Genomic DNA, 19,568 nt, shown 5'->3' on the forward strand with positions numbered 1-19,568 from the left:
ATGAAGCCTAGCCCTCATCTCGGAGTTGCCACTGAAAGGTCTCAGTTCAGACGATGGCAATGTGCTTGGAGCAAGGCCATGTGTGGGCAGGAGCACAGATGTCCCAGGTGAGCCTCACTACCTCCATGTCCCAGGGACAAGCAGGCATGGGAAGGTGCTGGCCAGGCCAGGAGCCTGTGAGTGGTAGGGGGATGACAGGGCAGCTTGCCTTCCCTCTGTGCTGTGCATATGCCGGATCAGGCAGTGGCAGCATTCCACAGGGAGAGAACTTCTATCCCTGCCTGCTGCAGAAGAGTGAGGGAGGGTGCTAGGGGAGGTGTGTAAGCAGCAGATGCCTCTTGCCAGGGAGGGTGGTACTGGGGTCACTCCATCTTCCCCTCCCTCCCCCTGGCAGGTTCCCATACAGGGGATTGGTGTCCTCCGCTTCGCTGCACTTGACCAGGAGCAGATGCTGCTCTGAGAGTGCAGGCATGACCGTGTGCTGTGTGTCCATGACCCCACTCTCCTTAGTGGTGGCTTTTGGTGGGAAGGTGTCCCGCCATTGAGTCAGGAGTAAGGTAGGTGGGAGTAAGATAGCAGGAGTGCTGGCTAGCACCTGGTGACTAAAAGGGTAAACTTAGGTAGCTAGCCAGGGTGTTGGCAGGCGGCCAAAAGAACCAATGGGGAAACAGTGCTGAAATGTGAATTGCATATAGATACCTTGCCTGCTCTCTTTGTGTGAAAGAAATTCTAAGTTAAGGGTGGAGGCAACAAATGCAGTAATCAGCATTATCATGCCTATAGAAAATAGTGGACATGGGAGTGAACTGGGCCTTGACGTACAGATCAATGTAGATCATGAGTAGAAGGGAAAATGTGTATTTAGTCTCTATCAGGTTATTTTTCTTTATTTTGCTGTTAGGTAAAACTATGTAAAATCCATGTGCTCTTCCCCTCCCATCCACTATTTAAGCTGTGCCCATAGAACCTAGCAACCAGGTATGCTTTATCCAGGATATCTTTTTGTTTTTGTTAATAAAATCACCTTTTTTTAAGGCAATGATTTGATTCTTGAGTGCTGGAAAGGAACAGAAGGTCTGTGTATGCATGCCTAAGACTGAACGGTCAGCTACCAGAGACTGAAGTTTGTTTTCTCTTTTTTCCAAGCTCTCATAAGGTAAAAGAGCTTGGGGTTACCCTCTGGAAGAAGTCCAAGTGCTTTCTTCCTAGGTTCAAGAAGAAAGGGGTCTCTTTTGTTTCACTTGGTGGCAGCAACCTCCCAAGGCCAGGGAATCTATAGCCTTGGGGAGCTTTTAAGCAGAAGCCTAGAGAGGCAAGGTATTTTTCAGGTCTCTTGTGTGCCCCCACCTTCTACACTCGGTGTGCCAGAGTGTGGAACAGCCCTGACACAGGCCTTTCCAGAAAGGTTCCTTTGTAGCAGCCTCCTGCAGCTGACTGCTCCGGACTGGCGCGCCACATGTACTCACATACATGAGCTGCTGTGCAAGCTCCGGGAAAAGAAGGCCAATTGAGGAACAGGCAGACCCCCCCATCTGTCCCTGCCTGTGTCTGGGAAAGTGATGGAACTCATCTGATGGGCCTTGTCTCAACCCTGGGAGGGGGACACTGGCTTCAAGGAGAGGATGACCTTCTGGATGGTGGTCATCATCTCCTGGCTGGATTTGTCTTCCTCTTCCACCTTCTCCTCCTCCTTATACTCCTGGTGCACAGCCCTGCCCTCAGGAGGCTGATAATGGGCGTCTCCAGGCTGGAGTCCATGACAAGTGTGGGGGGGGATGGGACCGCCCTCCTTCCCAGGATGGGGTGCAGCTGCTCATTAAAGCAGCATGGCTGGGATGCCTCTTCTGAGCGGTAACTCAGCTCCCAGGCCTACCTAAGGGTATGTCTACACTACCACCCTAGTTCGAACTAGGGTGATTAATGTAGGCAACCGAAGTTGCAAATGAAGCCCGGGATTTGAATTTCCCGGGCTTCATTTGCATGTTGCCGGGTGCCGCCATTTTTAAATCCCCGCTAGTTCGGACTCTGTGCCCGCGGCTACACGCTGCACGGACTAGGTAGTTCGGATTAGCCTCTCTAATCCGAACTACCGGTACACCTCGTTCCACGAGGAGTACCGGTAGTTCGGAATAAGAAGCCTAATCCGAACTACCTAGTCCATGCTGCGTGTAGCCGCGGGCACAGAGTCCGAACTAGCGGGGATTTAAAAATGGCGGCGCCCGGCAATGAAGCCTGGGAAATTCAAACCCCGGGCTTCATTTGCAACTTCGGTTGCTTACATTAATCACCCTAGTTCGAACTAGGGTGGTAGTGTAGACATACCCATAGTTCTTTGATTTTCATGTGCACCTGCTCCTGGGTGCGCATGTGGCCCTTCCGGCCCAGGCTTGCATCCATCCGGCCATAGATGTCTGCATTCCTGTGTCTGGTGCTGAGATAGCGGAGGTTAGCCTCCTTTCCCCAGACCTCAATGAGATCCAGGATCTCCAGACCAGACCAGGAAGGGGCCCTCTTCTGCCCTTGGGCAGGGGCTTGGGAGTTGTCTGGTGGCTCGGTGAGAGCTTGGGGTCAGCTGTTGCTGCAGAAATGGGTCCTGCAGTGTAGCATCGGGCTGTCAGGGCCTTCCTTGAGCCACAAACTGTTTCCCCTGTGACTGCACCTTTAAAGGCTGCAGTGGAAAGGAAACTAGAGGGCTGAGGGATACCGATACAGGGCAACTCTGAGAAGCCCTGGAGGCCAATTATTTCAAAACTAGTCAATTAGCCCATCATAAGACGGGATTTTCAGGTCTCTCCTCCACGTCGGTCTTCTCTCCTGAGCCTCCGGTCTCTCGCTCCGTGTCTCTGTCTCTCTCTTTCTCTTCTCCTCCCCCTCCTGCTTCTCACTTGGGGAACCGCGGAGCCCAAACAGCTGCACGTGGAGCGTGGAGCCCAAATGGTCACTTGCGCCACTTGTTCCCATGCGGCGGCCCGGCTGAGCGGCGCAGAAATCAGCCAAGCGCCACGGCGGGAGGCGAAGGGGGGCGGGGCGGAGACATTCACGGCCAGGGGGCAGAGCCTGGAGTCGCTGTCACACCGCACGTCACCATCCCGCCCTCCCTTCCCCTCCCACCGTGGCGCTTGGCTGACTTCTGCACCGCTTAGCCAGGCCACCATGATGGAACCCAAATGGCCGCTTAGCCGGGCCACTCAGCCGGGCTGCCGCGGGGGAGCAAGTGGCGCAAGAGGCCATTTGGGCCCCGCACTCTCCATGCAGCACGGGCCGCACAGAGGGAACAGCCAGCATTTCAGCAACAGCGCCCCCCCAGAGGGAACAGCCAGCATTTCAGCAACAGCGCCCCCCAGAGGGAACAGCCAGCATTTCAGCAACAGCGCCCCCCCAGAGGGAACAGCCAGCATTTCAGCAACAGCGCCCCCCAGAGGGAACAGCCAGCATTTCAGCAACAGCGCCCCCCCAGAGGGAACAGCCTGCATTTCAGCGTTACAGACTCTCAGACATTGGGCTACTATTATTTCAAAATAACCACAGCTGCACCAGCCACACACACACACTATTTTGAAATAAGTGTTATTCCTCATGAAATGAGGGTTTATTATTCTGGAATAAGAAGCCTGTTATGTCAAAATTATTTCAAAATAATGGGCTTGCTGTTTAGACACTCACCTTGTTATTTTGAAACAATGTTAATTCAAAATAACAGAGCAGTGTAGACATGCCCATTGTGTCCCAAGAAGGTGTCCATCCAGCAAGAACAAGTCTGAGGCCAAGAGTAAAAGGAGGTTCCCAAGGCCTTCTGAACAGAGACACACTGGCCTCTTAGGGTATGTCTACACTACAGAGTTAGTTCGAACTAACTTAGTTCGAATTAGTTAATTCAAACTAAGCTAATTCGAACTAACGCGTCTAGAACTAAAAACTAGTTCGAATTAGCGTTTTGCTAATTCGAACTAGCATGTCCACATTGAGTGGACCCTGAACAGGGCTTAAGGATGGCTGGAAGCAGTGCCGGCAGGGCATCAGAGGAGGACTTAGAGCGTGGAGATGCTGTCTCAGGCTAGCCGAGGGCTGTGCTTAAAGGGACCCGACCCCCACCCCGGCTGCACTTGCCGCAGGCTGCCATCTGGGGAGAGGGGGCAATTGGGGGGCTGCAGGAGAGCTTCCACCCCCAGAAGCCCGCAGAGCCAGCCCAGTCCTCCCCATCGGGGGCTCGTGCCCCATTCCTCCCTCACCTCCTTCCACTTACCCTTCCCTAGCCCCTCTTCTTGATGTACAAAATAAAGATAACATTTCTTCCAACACTGACTCTGTCTTTATTGAACAAAACTGGGGGAGACTGGGAAAAGGAGGTGGGAGAGGGGAAGAGAAAGGCTGGGAGAGGGGAGGGCAACTAACATGATCAGGGGTTGGGAACAGGTCCCAGATGAAGAGGACCCCCTTGATTTTCATGCACTTCTGCTCCTGGGTGGCCAGGCTGGCAGCTCTCCTGCCCTAGACGGCCACTTTCCTGTGCCTAGTGCGGAGATCGTGGACGAGGTCCACGATGTCTGCACTAGCCCAGGAAGGTGCCCGCCTCTTGTGGTCCTGGGCAAGCTCCCGGGAGCCGCCAGCCTGGTCCCGGGAAGAGGGGATGGGCTGGGGGGCATCGGGTGGGTGGCTCGATCCATGCCAGGTGCAGGGTCTGCTGGCTGGGTGCTGGCAGGCTTGCACCTGGCACGGGCACCGTAGCCAGCCCGTGCCCCTTTAAGGGGTCATAGAGTTTCCCTGGTGTTGGCCAGAGTGGCCACCAGGGAAAGCTGGGGAGGGCTAGCCTCCCACTAGTTCGAATTAAGGGGCTACACACCCCTTAATTCGAACTAGCTAGTTTGAACTAGGTTTAATCCTCGTAAAATGAGGTTTTCCTAGTTCGAACTAAGCGCTCTGCTAGTTCGATTCAAATTCGAACTAGCGGAGCGCTAGTGTAGCGGCTATGAATGTTAGTTCGAACTAACATTGTAGTGTAGACATACCCTAAAGTGCTACCAGCCCATTTGTTGTTTCTTATGTTTTTCCAAAGGAAGGAGTCACTCTCAGTTGAAAGAACCCTGATAAGCCAAGGGCTCCAGTGTCAGAGTCTTGTGCCAATAAGGGGGCAGGGCAGGACTCCCAGGCAGGAGGTAGCATAGTCTCATCAAGGGTCTGCTCTAAGACTGCTTCCACGTGCTCTTCACCATGGTTCAAAGAATAGAGCTTCATTAGGCTATTTTATTATCTTGTTATTTGTCCCTTTGTGATTTTTAAATTGCTCAGTCAGTGCTGAAATCACCTGTGTTAGGACTGTTTCTGCTCAGAGGTGAAATCACTTGAGATGGGGCAGTGTCTGCCCAGCCTGAAAAAGAGCTGAAACTGACTAAGGGTATGTCTACACTACCCCGCTACTTCAAACTAGTGGGGTAGTGTAGACATACCCTCAGAGACTGATGTGCAGAGGTCACAGCCAAGAAGCGGATGGTGACAGAGAACCAGAAGAGTGGCAGAGGAGAGGTGCAACAAGGGGCCAGTGGAGGAGGGGTGCAAGGAGGGGCTAGCAGGGTGGTAGGGGAGGGGTGCAAGGAGGGGCTAGCAGGGTGGTAGGGGAGGGGTGCAATGAGGAGCTAGCAGGGTGGTAGGGGAGGGGTGCAAGGAGGGGCTATCAGGGTGGTAGGGGAGGGGTGCAATGAGGAGCTAGCAGGGTGGTAGGGGAGGGGTGCAATGAGGGGCTAGCAGGGTGGTAGGGGAGGGGTGCAAGGAGGGGCCAGCAGGGTGGTAGGGGAGGGGTGCAATGAGGGGCTAGCAGGGTGGTAGGGGAGGGGTGCAAGGAGGGGCCAGCAGGGTGGTAGGGGAGGGGTGCAAGGAGGGGCCAGCAGGGTGGTAGGGGAGGGGTGCAATGAGGGGCTAGCAGGGCAGTGGAGGAGGGGTGCAAGGAGGGGCTAGCAGGGTGGTAGGGGAGGGGTGCAATGAGGGGCTAGCAGGGTGGTAGGGGAGGGGTGCAATGAGGGGCTAGCAGGGCAGTGGAGGAGGGGTGCAAGGAGGGGCTAGCAGGGTGGTAGGGGAGGGGTGCAATGAGGGGCTAGCAGGGTGATAGGGGAGGGGTGCGATGAGGGGCCAGCAGGGTGGTAGGGGAGGGGTGCAATGAGGGGCTAGCAGGGCAGTGGAGGAGGGGTACAATGAGGGGCCAGCAGGGTGGTAGGGGAGGGGTGCAATGAGGGGCTAGCAGGGCAGTGGAGGAGGGGTACAATGAGGGGCCAGCAGGGTGGTAGGGGAGGGGTGCAATGAGGGGCTAGCAGGGCAGTGGAGGAGGGGTGCAATGAGGGGCCAGCAGGGTGGTAGGGGAGGGGTGCAATGAGGAGTCAGGCCAGCAGGGCAGTGAAGAAGGGGTGTCACGAGGGGCCAGCAGGGTGGTAGGGGAGGGGTGCAATGAGGGGCTAGAAGAGCAGTGAAGGAGGGATGCCATGAGGGGCCAGCAGGGTGGTAGGGGAGGGGTGCAATGAGGGGCTAGCAGGGTGGTAGGGGAGGGGTGCAATGAGGGGCTAGAAGAGCAGTGAAGGAGGGATGCCATGAGGGGCCAGCAGGGTGGTAGGGGAGGGATGCAATGAGGTGCCAGCTGAGCAGTGGAGGAGGGGTGCTACGAAGGGCCAGCAGGGTGGGGGAGGGGGTGCCACAAGAGGCCAACAAGGCAGTGGGGGAGGGGTGCAATGAAGGGCCAGCATGGGCTTGGACTGTTACTCGTGGATCATGTTTCTGAACCCTGTCTGGGGTGTTTTCCCAAATTAATGACAAGTTACTTCCCTCCCCTTTCATTAAACACGTCATTACCACACTCAGTCTCTGTGGCTGTGAGTGGGGGAGCATTGCCTCTCAGAGGCGCCCAAGAGTGGTGTTGTGAATTCTCCAGGACACGGGTTCAGGGCTCGAGCCGGTTCGGTGTTGGACTGATGGAAAAGAACCCCCAGATATTGACCCTGATCCTGGCTGCTGCTGACCCCAGTTGGGTCCAGAGGGGTTACATGTTGATTCAAGGGCCCAGCTGCATGAGCGAATGCCCAAGCCACCCAGGTTGAGAGAAAAGAAGATTTGAAATAAACCTAAACCCAACTCTGATTTAAAAACAACAAGGAAGTACGGGGTTTGAAGCCCCCAACCAGAAAGGAAAGCAGTCAGTCTGCCATCACTGGGGCTTCCAGACACAGGAAACCAATTGTCCCCAACCTAAGGTAACCCTCCCATCCAAACCCCACCTGCCACAACAAATGCCCCTGCCATTGCCCAGAGGCAGCAGCAGAGAATCCTAGGATAAGTCTAGACAGCAGGGCTAAAGTCAAATTAAGCTACGCAACTCAGCTACATCAACTGTGTAGCTTACGTCAAAATAGCGTAACTCAGCTTTGGGTGCTGTCTATGCAGCAGGATGTCGAAGGAAGAGCACTCTTCCCCCAACTTCCCTTACTCCTCATAAAATGAGGATCGTAGGAGTAGGAGTAAGAAGTCCTCTAGCTTGACATTATTTCAAAATAAAGGCTGGTAGTGTAGATGCACTACCAGAAGAAGGGCGAGAGAGGAGAAGGGCAGGCGCGGAGAAGTGTGTCCAGGAGAAGGGCAGGCATGGAGAAGGGTGGATGAGCAGAAGGATGGGTGTGGACAAAGGCAGTTGAAGAGGAGGGTAGCCAGGAGAAGAGTGGGCGCGATGAGCAGAAGAGTGGGGTAGATGAGCAGAAGGGTGGGTGCGGAGAAGGGCAGGGGAGGAGAAGGGTAGCCAGGAGAAGGGTAGTTGTGGAGCGGTGGCAGCTGGCCAGGACTTCTGTTCTCAAAGCAGAGCTTCCGCCAGTCACGGCACAGCTCTCAGCACAGCTCTCAGGATGGCCTGCTGTAGATTTGCCTGCTGTGGATTTGCCATCCTTACTTCTGTGCTGCTGCCTGCAGAGCTGGGCCCTCAGTCAGCAGTTGTTGGTAAGCAGCTGCCCAGCTCTGGCGGCAGCCGTGCAGAAATAAGGGTGGAATGGTAAGGCATCAACACCCTTGCTTCTGTGCTACTGCCAGCAGGATGCTGTCTACAGAGCTGGGACCCGGCCAATAGCCACTGCTCTCTAGCTGCCCAGCACTAAAGTCGGTGCAGAACGGGTGCCAATACTATGAGCCCCTAACATAATCCCCTGCAACTCCCTTTTGGGTCAAGACTCCCAATTTGAGAACTGCTGGTCTTACCTGTGTCAACTGAACAGAGCAGAGGAAAAGCAGACAAAAGCCCAGATTTCCTAGGGTGAAACCAGATTTCATGGGCCATGACATGTTTTTCATGGGCTGTGAATTTGGTAGGACCCTACATACAGACTGGATAGGATCCATGTTCACTGAGCCCAGATAGCATGAGGGGCTGGCACCAACTGAAATTTAGGCCCAGCATGCCAGGTTTGCCCAAACCCAGACTGGAATCAGAGTCCTGTTGTGATAGGCGCTACACAGGCCAACCGGGATCCGGGTCGCGTGGTGCCAGGTGCCAGTTCCACACCGGGTGAGAGTTTCTTTAGCCGCAGGAGAGCACGTTTCCTTTCCCAGGAGCAACAAGACTCTGCTACTGAGCAGCCAGCCTGCGTCTGCTCTTGTCTTGCTCTTGGCTCTCCAGCAGTGACTAGGCCCTCAGGGCTTAGGGACCCAGGTTTATGCCCCGGCGGGGTTTGGTGGCCTGTGGCCAGCAGTAATTTGTATTTCCACTCCACCCTGCTTGATGCCCACACACTCCTTCTGTTGTTTGGTCCCACACACTCCTTCTGTTGTTCAGTGCTTTGATCTCAGGGCCAAGTGAGCACTACAAAGGACAGCATCTGCTCTGTGTTTGACATGGTCTCCTCCCGTTCTGGGAATGATCTGCTCCGCCCAGGCAAAGCCAGGCGTGGGTGGGGCCCATAAACACCCGGCTTATCAGGCCACTTTCTCCAGGACAAGAAGGTTTTGTGTTTGTTTGGGGGACCATGTGTTGAACCTAGAGGCCTGCTAGGCGAGTCTGGGAGTTTCTTAGTAAGGCTTTGATCCCTACGCCCATTAGTGTCCATCAGCCCTTAAGGGGGGGGGGGGCTACTCAGGGAGACTAGAACTTTAAAAAGTCCCTCCAAAGCAACCAGAGGAGATTCCAAACAGAAGTGGCTACTAAAAGAGTTGGGGGGGGGGGGGGAGAGGAGTTTGAGGGAGGACTAGATACACTTAACATTTTTTAAATTTAAAGCCAAACCCACCCACTGATAAAAACAAAAGACCAATAAAGGAACCAGCTTGCAGGGGTAAAAAGAGAATTTGAGCAGAAGTCCAGCAACAGAGTGGGGCTATGCAGGTCACTACACACGCCACATATGACTATTTGCCCTATGGTGAGGTGACACATGTGTTTGATTCAAGGAGCGCCTAGCCCCAGAGTCTGTGTGGCTGCGTCTAGACTGACATGATTTTGCGGAAATACTTTTAACGGAAAAGCTTTTCTGTTAAAAGTATTTCCGCAAAAGAGCGTCTAGCTTGGCACGGATGCTTTTGTGCAATCTGTGGCCAGTCTAGACGCGATTTTGCGCAAGAAAGCTCTGGCGGCCATTTTCGCCATCGGGACTTTCTTCTGCAAAAAATTCCTTCCCTGTCTACACTGGCCCTTTTGTGCAAGAACACTTGTGCAAGAGGGCTTTTTCCTGAGCGGGAGCGTCAAAGTATTTGTGCAAGAAGCACTGGTTTTGTACGTTACAAAGTCAGTGTTCTTGCGCAAATTCAAGCGGCCAGTGTAGACAGCTGGCAAGTTTTTGCACAAAAGCAGCGACTTTTGCACAAAATCTTGCCAGTCTAGACGCAGCCAGTGTGTACAGGCTTTGGAGACCAGAGTTGCTGAATAGGAGGAGCTAAGGGAGGCAGAGAAGCACCTCGATGAGACCTTAAGAACATAAGAACATAATAGCAACCAGGCTGAGTCAAGCCAAAGGTCCATCTGGCCCAGTAGCCTGTTTTCCAACAGTGGCCAATGCCAGCTGCCCTAGAGAGAAAGAACAGGGATGGACCTCTCCTCCACAAACTGATCAGGGTCTTTTTTGAACTCTTTTACAACATCCTGTAGCAAGAGTTCCACATATGTAAGGAAATAACACTTCCTATTCACTTTCTCAGCAGCCCTGGTTTCATACACCTCAGTTACTGCCTTAGTCGTCTCTTTCCCAAACTGAAAAGTCCCAGTCTTGTTAGTCTCTCCTCCATACCCCTAACCATTTTGTTGCCCTTTTCTGAAACTTTTTCAATTTCAATATATTTTTAAGATGGAGCGACCACGTCTACATGCAATATTCCAGCCATGGGCATACCATGGATTTAAGAGGCAATATATTTTGATTTATTCTCTCCTTTTCTTAATGAGTCCCAACATTCTGTTTGCTTATTAACTGCTGCTGTACATTGAGTGGATGTTTTCAGGAAATGACTCTAAGATCTTTCTTCTGAGTGGTAACAGCTTAATTGAATCCCCATCATTTTATATGTATAGTTGGGATTATGTTTGCCAATCTGCATTACCTTTAATATATCAACACTGAATTTCATCAGCTGTTCTGTTGTCCAGTCACCTAGTTTTCAGTGATTTTTTTGTAGCTGTTTGCAGTCTGCCTGGGACATAAGTATCTTGAGCAATTTTGTATCATCTGCAAATTTTGCCATTTCACTGGTTAAATCTTTCTCCAGATCATTTATTAATATGTTGAATAGAAATTGTCCCAGTACAGACCCCTAGGGAATACCACTATTTACCTTGCTCCATTCTAAAAACTGACCATTTATTCCTATCCTTTCTTTCCCATCCCATGCAAAGAGAGGACCTTCCCTATTATGCCATGACAGCTTACTTTGGTGAGGGACCAAATTAAGGAAGCATGGATTGGATAAAAGGACTAATCCTATACTCGATATAAATTATATCGACTACACAATTAGCCAATTACCTGCTTCTCAACATCTTTAATACACACACACATACATATGCATATATGCACAGATACGTACATGCACATGTACATACACATGTGGACACACACACACCCGCATATGGACACATACATAAACACACACACACGTACATACACATATGGACATGCATGCGCACACAGACACACACACACGAGCGCGTGCAACAGCAGCAAGAGCTGGGCTGCTGCCAGAATCACATGGGAAGGGAGGGAGGGAGGCGGGGGCTCCTGGTTCCCAGCCCTGGCCAGGTGAGATAAAGAGAAGCAGCAGGCTGGGGAGTTTCATTCTCCCGGGCGCGTCCGAGACACTGAGCAGGCGGAGCCCAGCCGGTGAGTGCCTTGTATCCCAGGGGCAGCTGGCAGAGATCAGGGCAACATTGTGCCCGGCACTGACCGGCGTCCAGCCAAGAGCAGGGCCCTGCTGTGCTGGAAGCTGCACAGACTCTGGCTGAGATCAGGCCCCCTTTGTGCTGGGCACAGCCCAGACCCCAACCGAGATCAGGGCCCTGTTGTGGCAGGCGCTGCCCCTGAAAAGCTCGCCACAGAGAAGACTGTTACTTCTCATGTGGTGAAACGGAGGCACGAGAGGCTACCTGACATAGCCGTGGTCACACAGGGAGGCTTTGTCAAGTTTGAGAGACACAAAGGGTATGTCTACACTACCCCGCTAGTTCGAACTAGCGGGGTAATGTATGCATACCAAACTTGCTAATGAAGCCCGGGATTTGAATTTCCCGGGCTTCATTAGCATAAAGCCGGCGCCGCCATTTTTAAAAGCCGGCTAGTGCGAACCCCGTGCCACGCGGCTACACGCAGCACGGGCTAGATAGTTCGAACTACGTAGCCATTCTGAACTATCTGTACTCCTCGTTCCACTCCACCCACAGCAATCAGAACATAAATGTGAGATAGCGTCCATTCAGTGTGAACGCTATCTTTTGAAAAAGCAGATCACTTTTTTGTTCTGCTTTTGCTGTGTAGACTCACTTTTTCAAATGAAGTTTTTCTGGAAGACCTCTTCCAGAAAAGCTTCTTCTGAAAGAAGCCTGCAGTTTAGACATAGTTTTGTGTGGTGGAAGAGAGACATGGTTGTGGGGAAGAGGGGAAATAGGGATGATGGTGAATGGGGAGGTATCGAAGGGTGTTACAGACACAGGTAGTGGGGCGTGCATGGGGGTTGAATGGAGAGGGATTGATGGGTGTTACAGACACAGGCAGTGGGGCGTGCATGGGGGTTGAACGGAGAGGGATCGATGGGTCTTACAGACACAGGCAGTGGGGTGTGCATGGCGGTGAACGAGGAGGGATCGATGGGTGTTACAGACACAGGCAGTGGGGTGTGCATGGGGGGGTGAATGGGGAGGGATCGATGGGTCTTACAGACACAGGCAGTGGGGTGTGCATGGCGGTGAACGAGGAGGGATCGATGGGTCTTACAGACACAGGCAGTGGGGTGTGCATGGGGGTGAACGAGGAGGGATCGATGGGTGTTACAGACACAGGCAGTGGGGTGTGCATGGGGGTGAACGAGGAGGGATCGATGGGTGTTACAGACACAGGCAGTGGGGTGTGCATGGGGGGGTGAATGGGGAGGGATCGATGGGTCTTACAGACACAGGCAGTGGGGTGTGCATGGCGGTGAACGAGGAGGGATCGATGGGTCTTACAGACACAGGCAGTGGGGTGTGCATGGGGGTGAACGAGGAGGGATCGATGGGTGTTACAGACACAGGCAGTGGGGTGTGCATGGGGGTGAACGAGGAGGGATCGATGGGTGTTACAGACACAGGCAGTGGGTGTGCATGGGGGTAGGTCACTAGATCGCGTTGGACATGCTGGTACCTTCCCTCACCCCCTCTCCTGGCCCCGCAGTCCTGCTGCTGCTGCATTTGCCCATCTCGACCCAGCGGGTCCCCGTCGAAGTCTGAGCAAGATGAAATCCCCCCTCGCTTTCCTGCTGCTGCTGCTGCTGGGTGAGTAAACGTCCGGCCAGCGCTGGGCTTGGGCTCATGGGGCTGGGGGCTGGGGTCCATGCGCCTTGCGGCTGACAGTCTGTTCCCTCCCCTCTGCAGGGTCAGTGCTGCCCACCCCTGTGGAGATGGTGGAAGGTAGGAACTGATCAGGATGGGAGGGGCGACCTTATTAGCTGGGCGGTGAAGAGCAGTTGGGTGGGGGCTGCATTAGCAATGGGCTGCAGACCCAGGCAGGGAGTGTGTTGAGGGAGGTTGATCAGGGTGGAGGTTTTACTGCTGGTTACACGGGGATCAGGGGCCTGTTCTAGAGGGGTGGGTGAAGAATCAGGATGGGCTCCCTGCCAGTCCTGGCTTTGTGCAGTTTCCCAGACTGTTTGGTCCCCAGGCATGGCGGGGGCGGGGAGGACCACAGAAGCTCCATGTATTGCCCCTGCCCCCAGTGCCCACTCTGCAGCTCCCATTGGCCAGAAGCCATGGCCAATGGGAACTTCAGGGGAGGCTGCTGGCAATGCCCCCACCTAGAAAAGAGACATGCTGGGAATTTCTGGGAGCAGCACAGAGCCAGAGCAGGCAGGGAGCCTGCCTTACCCCCCCTGCACCACTGAATGGGGGCTGCCTGAGACGAGTGCCGCCTGGCTAGAACTCGCACCCTGAACCTCCTGCCTAGGTCAGAAGCGCCCCACACACCCTAACTCCCTTCCACACCCACACCTCAACCCACCACCCAGATCAGACCCCCACACACACCCTAACTCCCTTCCACACCTCACACCCCAACCCACCGCTCAGATTAGAACCCCCTGCACTCTAACTCCCTTCCACACCCCACACCCTGATCTACTGCCTAAATCAAAACCTCTGCACCCTAACTCCCTTCCAAAGTCCACAACCCAACCCAATATCCAGATCAGAACACCCCCACATCCTAACTCCCTTCCAAACCCCGCATGCCAAAACTCATGCCCAGGTCAGAATCCTTTCCCCCCCACCCCCCTTGCATCCTAACTCCCTTCCTAACCCTACATTCCAAACCACTGGCCAGGTCAGAACCTCCCCACACCCAAACTCCCTCTCAGAGCCTGTACCCCTTCCAGCACCCCAACCCCTTGTCCCAGTCCAGAGCACCTTCCTGTATCCCAAATCGCTCATATCCACCCTCCCTCATTCCCACCTCTCACCAGTCACCCAGATTCCCTCCTGGAGCCTATACCCCACACCACTTCCAGCACCCCAACTCCCTGACTCAGTCCAGAGCCCCTTCCTGTACCCCAGATCCCTTGTTCCCACCCCCCAGAGTGCCTAGATAAAGCCCTTACCCCCTCCCTCCCTACTGTGCCACTAACCAGGAGCTGCCTTGGCCCAGAAAAAGCAAGTGAGGGTGGACAGGAAAGATGGACTGATGGAGGGAAAGGCGTCTGGAATGGGTGGGGAGCAGGGCGTTGGGGAGGGGGGCAAACCCTTAATGAAGGTACAGAGAAGGCGTGGGCCAAAGGTATTCAGTTTTCTTCACTTAGAAAATTGGTAGCTCTCTGTGAGGATCAGGGTAGGGGCCTGAATTAGCAGTGTGGGTCAGGCTCTGTGTTGGGGTTGGAGAATTGGTCTGTACATGGTCTGGGATGCAGAATCAGGGTGAATTGGGGTGGGGATTGGAGTAGAGGTCTGTATTGGGGTGGGTGGAGAATTGGGGTGGGGATCAGGTTGGGGGCTATATTTGGGATGGGGAGGATTGGGGGAGGATCAGGAGGATTTGGTTTGTTTCAGTGTGGCTCTGGAATACAAAGACCGATGGGGAGCTCTCCCAGAGCAGCTCCTGATATTGTTCAGGAACATCACCAATCCCAAAGGGCATCAGGTTGGGATGAGATGTGAGGTGGCTGTCTGGAGGCCATTGGTACCTGATGGGGGAGGAGCCACTCTGAGCTCTCACAAGACACATTGTCCTTACCACAGAGTCCCTGCTGTATCCCTATGGCCCAGCCCAGAGTGACCGGCAGAATCCCAAAGCCGACGACGGGGCATCACCGGAGATCCCCATCTCCATGAGCTTCACCTTCTATGGCAAGGACCATCGTTCCCTGTATGTACGTACGGCAGGGCTGAACCCGCTGCCAACCCCACAGCACATGAGTTACAGGCAGCCAGTGACAGGGTGCCACACAGAGCTTTCTACCATCCCTGCCCATAGACACTATCTATCTATCTATCTATCTATCTATCTATCTATCTATCTATCTATCTATCTATCTATCTATCTATCCCCATAGACACACTCTATCTATGTAGCTATCATACAAACAGTATTTAGACAGGAAGCCCTAAGTTGCTCACTCTGCTCAGTTTCTCCAGAGAATGCCAGGAGGGGATCTGGCCTAGTCCATCAGCTCCTCCCAGGGGAGCAGATTGTTCAGTACAGGGAACTGGTGATGCCAGCAGGCCAGGGCAGAGTGAGCGCCAATAGCTGGGGGGGGGGGAGTGAAGCTACACAAACCCAGGGTGCAAACGCAGGGTAACTTTCCTCTGGAGCTGGGGGAACCAACCCTTGGAATGACTGCTCTGGTCAGGGCAGAGTTTCATCCTTCGCAGACTTTCCATGAAGATGGGGCGCTTCACTCTGAAAGCTGTGTTCTAGCGTGACCCCCAGATCTGGGCTGGAGGTTGGGACAAGGACAGGACAAGGAGTAATGGGCTTAAAGTGCAGCAGGGGAGGTTTAGATTGGACATTAGGAAAAAATTCCTAACTGTCAGGTTGGTCAAATATTGGAATAAATTGCCAAGGGAGGTGGTGGAATCTCCCTCTCTGGAGATATTTAAGAACAGGTTAGATAGACATCTGTCAGGGATGGTGTAGATGGAGCTTGGTCCTGCCTTGAGGGCGGGAGGCTGGACTCGATGACCTCTCGAGATCCCTTCCAGTTCTATGATTCTATGATTCTATCCCCGGGGAGGTTCTGCAGCCACAGCTTGACAGGATGGCAGAGCAGGAGGGCAGAATGGACCTGCTAGCCCTTAGTCTGTACTGAACTCTATGTCTGTGCCCCCCTCTCTGCTGAAATGCAAGGGAAGTGGGAGTACCATGCTGCTGAGAGATGCGATGGGGCACAGTAGAGGGCGCTGTGCTGTGAGGTACAGAGCAGGGGACACAGCAGGGGGCGCTGTGCTGTGAGGTGCAGAGTGGGGGGGCACAGCAGGGGGTGCTGTGCTGTGAGGTACAGAGCGGGGGCACAGCAGGGGGCGCTGTGCTGTGAGGTACAGAGCAGGGAGCACAGCAGGGGGCACTGTGCTGTGAGGTACAGAGCAGGGAGCACAGCAGGGGGCACTGTGCTGTGAGGTGCAGAGCGGGGGGGCCACAGCAGGGAGCGCTGTGCTGTGAGGTACAGAGTGGGAAACATAGCAGGGGGAGCTGTGCTGTGAGGTGCAGAGTGGGGGGGCACAGCAGGGGGCGCTGTGCTCTGAGGTACAGAGCAGGGAGCACAGCAGGGGGCGCTGTGCTGTGAGGTACAGAGCGGGGAGCACAGCAGGGGGCTCTGTGCTGTGAGGTACAGAGCAGGGAGCACAGAAGGGGGCGCTGTGCTGTGAGGTACAGAGTGGGGGGCACAGCAGGGGGCGCTGTGCTGTGAGGTACAGAGCAGGGGGCACAGCAGGAGGTGCTGTGCTGTGAGGTACAGAGCAGGGGGCACAGCAGGGGGCGCTGTGCTGTGAGGTGCAGAAAAGGGGACACAGCAGGGGGTGCCGTGCTGTGAGGTGCAGAGCAGGGGACACAGCAGGGGGTGCCGTGCTGTGAGGTGCAGAAAAGGGGACACAACAGGGGGTGCTGTTCTGTGAGGTGCAAAGCAGAGGGCACAGTAGGGGGCGCTGTGCTGTGAGGTGCAGAGCGGGGGGGCACAGTAGGGGGAGTTGTGCTGTGAGGTGCAGAGCAGGGGGCACAGTAGGGGGCGCTGTGCTCTGAGGTACAGAGCAGGGAGCACAGCAGGGGGCGCTGTGCTGTGAGATACAGAGTCGGGAGCACAGCAGGGGGCACTGTGCTGTGAGGTGCAGAGTGGGGGGCACAGTGGGGCGCTGTGCTCTGAGGTGCAGAGCAGGGGGCACAGCAGGGGGTGCTGTGCTGTGGGGCACACAGCAGGGGGTGCTGTGCTGCAAGGAGGTGTTAGCCATGCTCTGCTGTGCTCCTACAGACACCTCTCTGCTCCCCCCCCCACAGGTGAACAATAATGGCGTGGTGTCCTTTGGTGTGGCTGTTTCCCAGTACACCCCCGACCCCTTCCCCTTGGCTGATGGCCGCCCCTTTGTGGCCCCCTACTGGGGTGACGTGAACAATGCACTGCGTGGGGACGTCTACTACCGGGAGAGCCAGGACCCTGGGCTGCTGCGTCGCCTCACCAGAGACATGAACCAGTACTTCCCAGCAATCCCTTTCACAGCCACGTGGGCCTTTGTGGCCACCTGGGACCGCGTGGCCTACTACGGCTCCACCTCCCAGAAGGTATGTGACACCTCACTCCCCACGGCTCCAGCTGAGCACCTGGGGAGGGGAGAGGCAGGAGGGAGACAAGCTGGTGGGGCTGCTAGAAACAGACAAGATCCTCTGGTTCCTTCAAGTGTGCTGCTCCAGGGCTTCATTGCCATGGTCACCAATCAGGGGCTTTCCAGGGGAATGGCTAGCGGGGTGCTGGACCCTGTGGTTCCCATGTCTATGCAGCTCCCATGGTCCCCCTCACCTGGGTCTCCTCCCTCTCTGCTACAGGTGAACACGTTCCAGGCCGTGCTGGCAAACGACGGCCAAGTCACCTTCATCATGCTGAACTATGGAATGATCCAGTGGACCACAGGCACAGCGAGTGGCGGAAACGCCAACACTGGCCTAGGGGGTAAACCCGCCCAGGTAGGTCCCGTTACACAGCTCACATGAGAAGGTAGCATGAAGGAACATTATAAGTGAGGGTGGGGACCCAACAGGGGGCATTGGGCTGCAGGGAGCAGGGTGGGTGCTCAGCAGCGGACGCTGGAGTGTGGGGATTAGGGTGGGGCCTCAGCAGGGGGTGCTGGGCTGCAGGGAGTGGTGGGGGGCCTCAGCAGGGGGCGCTGGGCTACATGGAAAGATATGGGGACTCTGCTCAGTCAGTGCTGCCCCCACTACCCCAGTGACAGGCAAGTGCACTAACTTCATTTGCTCCCCGTGTCTCCGCCGTCAGGCCGGGTTCAACAGCGGTGACAACAAAAACTTCTACAACATCCCGGGTTCCCGCACGGAGGCTGTCCTCCGCATCGGGCAGACGAGCAACGTCGGGGTTCCAGGGCGCTGGGTCTTCCAAGTGAATGATTTCAAGGTGACAGGGGTCCCCACCGAGAGCAGCAGCGACTGCTGGCTGTAAGCCTCCAGCTCAGGAATCACGTGCCCCGTTTGCAAACCTCAGATCTCTGCCCCCACCCTACCTGAGCCCCCTCCCGAGGCCCATCCCCACCAAACACCACAGCCAGGCTCCCTGCTCGGGCCACCCCGTGTCTTCTCCACATGACCCCCTGCCTGGCTTGGAGGGTCCCTTCCTCAACCCTGCTGGGCATCATGCGACCCATTCCAGCTGCTGGAAGGATCCAGGCTGCTGCCCCAACCAGCAGGCTCCCCCGCAGCCAGCGCGGAGTGTAGTGTAGCAATAAAGGATCCTCTGTGAACTGCGGCTCGACTGTCTGTTCCCTGAAGGGCGGGGGACGCCTGAGGCAGTGTCTCTATAGGTGGCAGGGGGGGATCTGTATTAAGGATGTTACATTGCAGTTAATTGACTAGACACGTAGTTGATGTAATTTCCATGGACTGCTCAATTAGTCGATAGGCACTTCCGCGTTCCTCCTTTCAAATGTACAAGAGTCCCCAGCGGGACCCGTTTTGGAAAAAAACAAGGAGACTGTCCCTTTAAAAATGGGACCTCTGACCATCCTAGCGGTGGGGTTCAGTCACCCCTCTCATCCATGGCAGGTCACCCCGGCAGCTCAGTGCCCCATGGGATCCACCGACTCATCAGCACCATCTGTCCCCTGAGGGCAGGGGACGCCTGAGACAGCGTCTCTGAGGGTGGTGGGGGAGGGGAATTTGCGTGGAGGAGTCTGTATGTGTGTGCCTATGCACTGTCTCCTAGTGGGAAACATTGCAGTGTAGATAGCATGTGTGGGAATAGATGGATCTGTCCATTCACCCTCCAAATGCTCTCACTGCTATACCTCCCTCCCATGCCAGACCTAGGGACACCAGGAGTCCTGGCTCCCAGCTGCAGACACCAGACTCCATTTCTCTCCCAGAGCTGGGGATAGAATGCTGGAGTCTTGGCTCCTATCCCCTCCCTCCTCTATCACTTCCCCTGGCTAGAAGAGCCTGGAGCACAGCTTGGCTCAGCTCCTACACAGAAGCTGTGACACCGCTAGGACTGGGGGACAGATCCCTGGGCCCCCCACATGGGGCTGGGAGCTGCAGGGCTGGGCCTCTTGCTCCCTTCCTGTCAGCAACAACTGCTCAGCACAGATCAGCCTCTTCAAAGCCCCTGCCAGCTTTCAGTGGGAAGTGAAAGAGGAAACTCCATCTGGATGGGGCTGGGTGGAAGCTGCAGCATGATTTATC

At 55.0% G+C, this 19,568-nt stretch overlaps 1 protein-coding gene across 3 annotated transcripts in view; it reads left to right on the plus strand.

Moving 5' to 3' along the window:
* The window catches only part of LOC102447923 (sushi, nidogen and EGF-like domain-containing protein 1), a 64,748-nt gene extending 46,136 nt beyond the window's left edge, over positions 1-18,612 (plus strand). For 2 of the 3 annotated variants that reach the window (XM_075907499.1, XM_075907498.1), the window contains exons 2-7: positions 12,864-12,964; positions 13,064-13,099; positions 14,915-15,045; positions 17,163-17,444; positions 17,706-17,843; positions 18,154-18,612. In XM_075907499.1, the coding sequence (XP_075763614.1) occupies positions 12,925-12,964; positions 13,064-13,099; positions 14,915-15,045; positions 17,163-17,444; positions 17,706-17,843; positions 18,154-18,333 (807 nt within the window). In that variant the 5' untranslated portion in view covers positions 12,864-12,924 and the 3' untranslated portion in view covers positions 18,334-18,612. Of the gene's footprint in view, positions 1-11,292; positions 11,322-12,863; positions 12,965-13,063; positions 13,100-14,914; positions 15,046-17,162; positions 17,445-17,705; positions 17,844-18,153 lie in introns of those variants that run through there. The other variant, XM_075907497.1, reaches the window with a different exon arrangement.
* The last annotated feature ends 956 nt before the right edge of the window (positions 18,613-19,568 follow it).

This window comes from Pelodiscus sinensis, chromosome 24 (genome assembly GCF_049634645.1).
Source record: "Pelodiscus sinensis isolate JC-2024 chromosome 24, ASM4963464v1, whole genome shotgun sequence".
NCBI classification, from domain to species: domain Eukaryota; kingdom Metazoa; phylum Chordata; order Testudines; family Trionychidae; genus Pelodiscus; species Pelodiscus sinensis.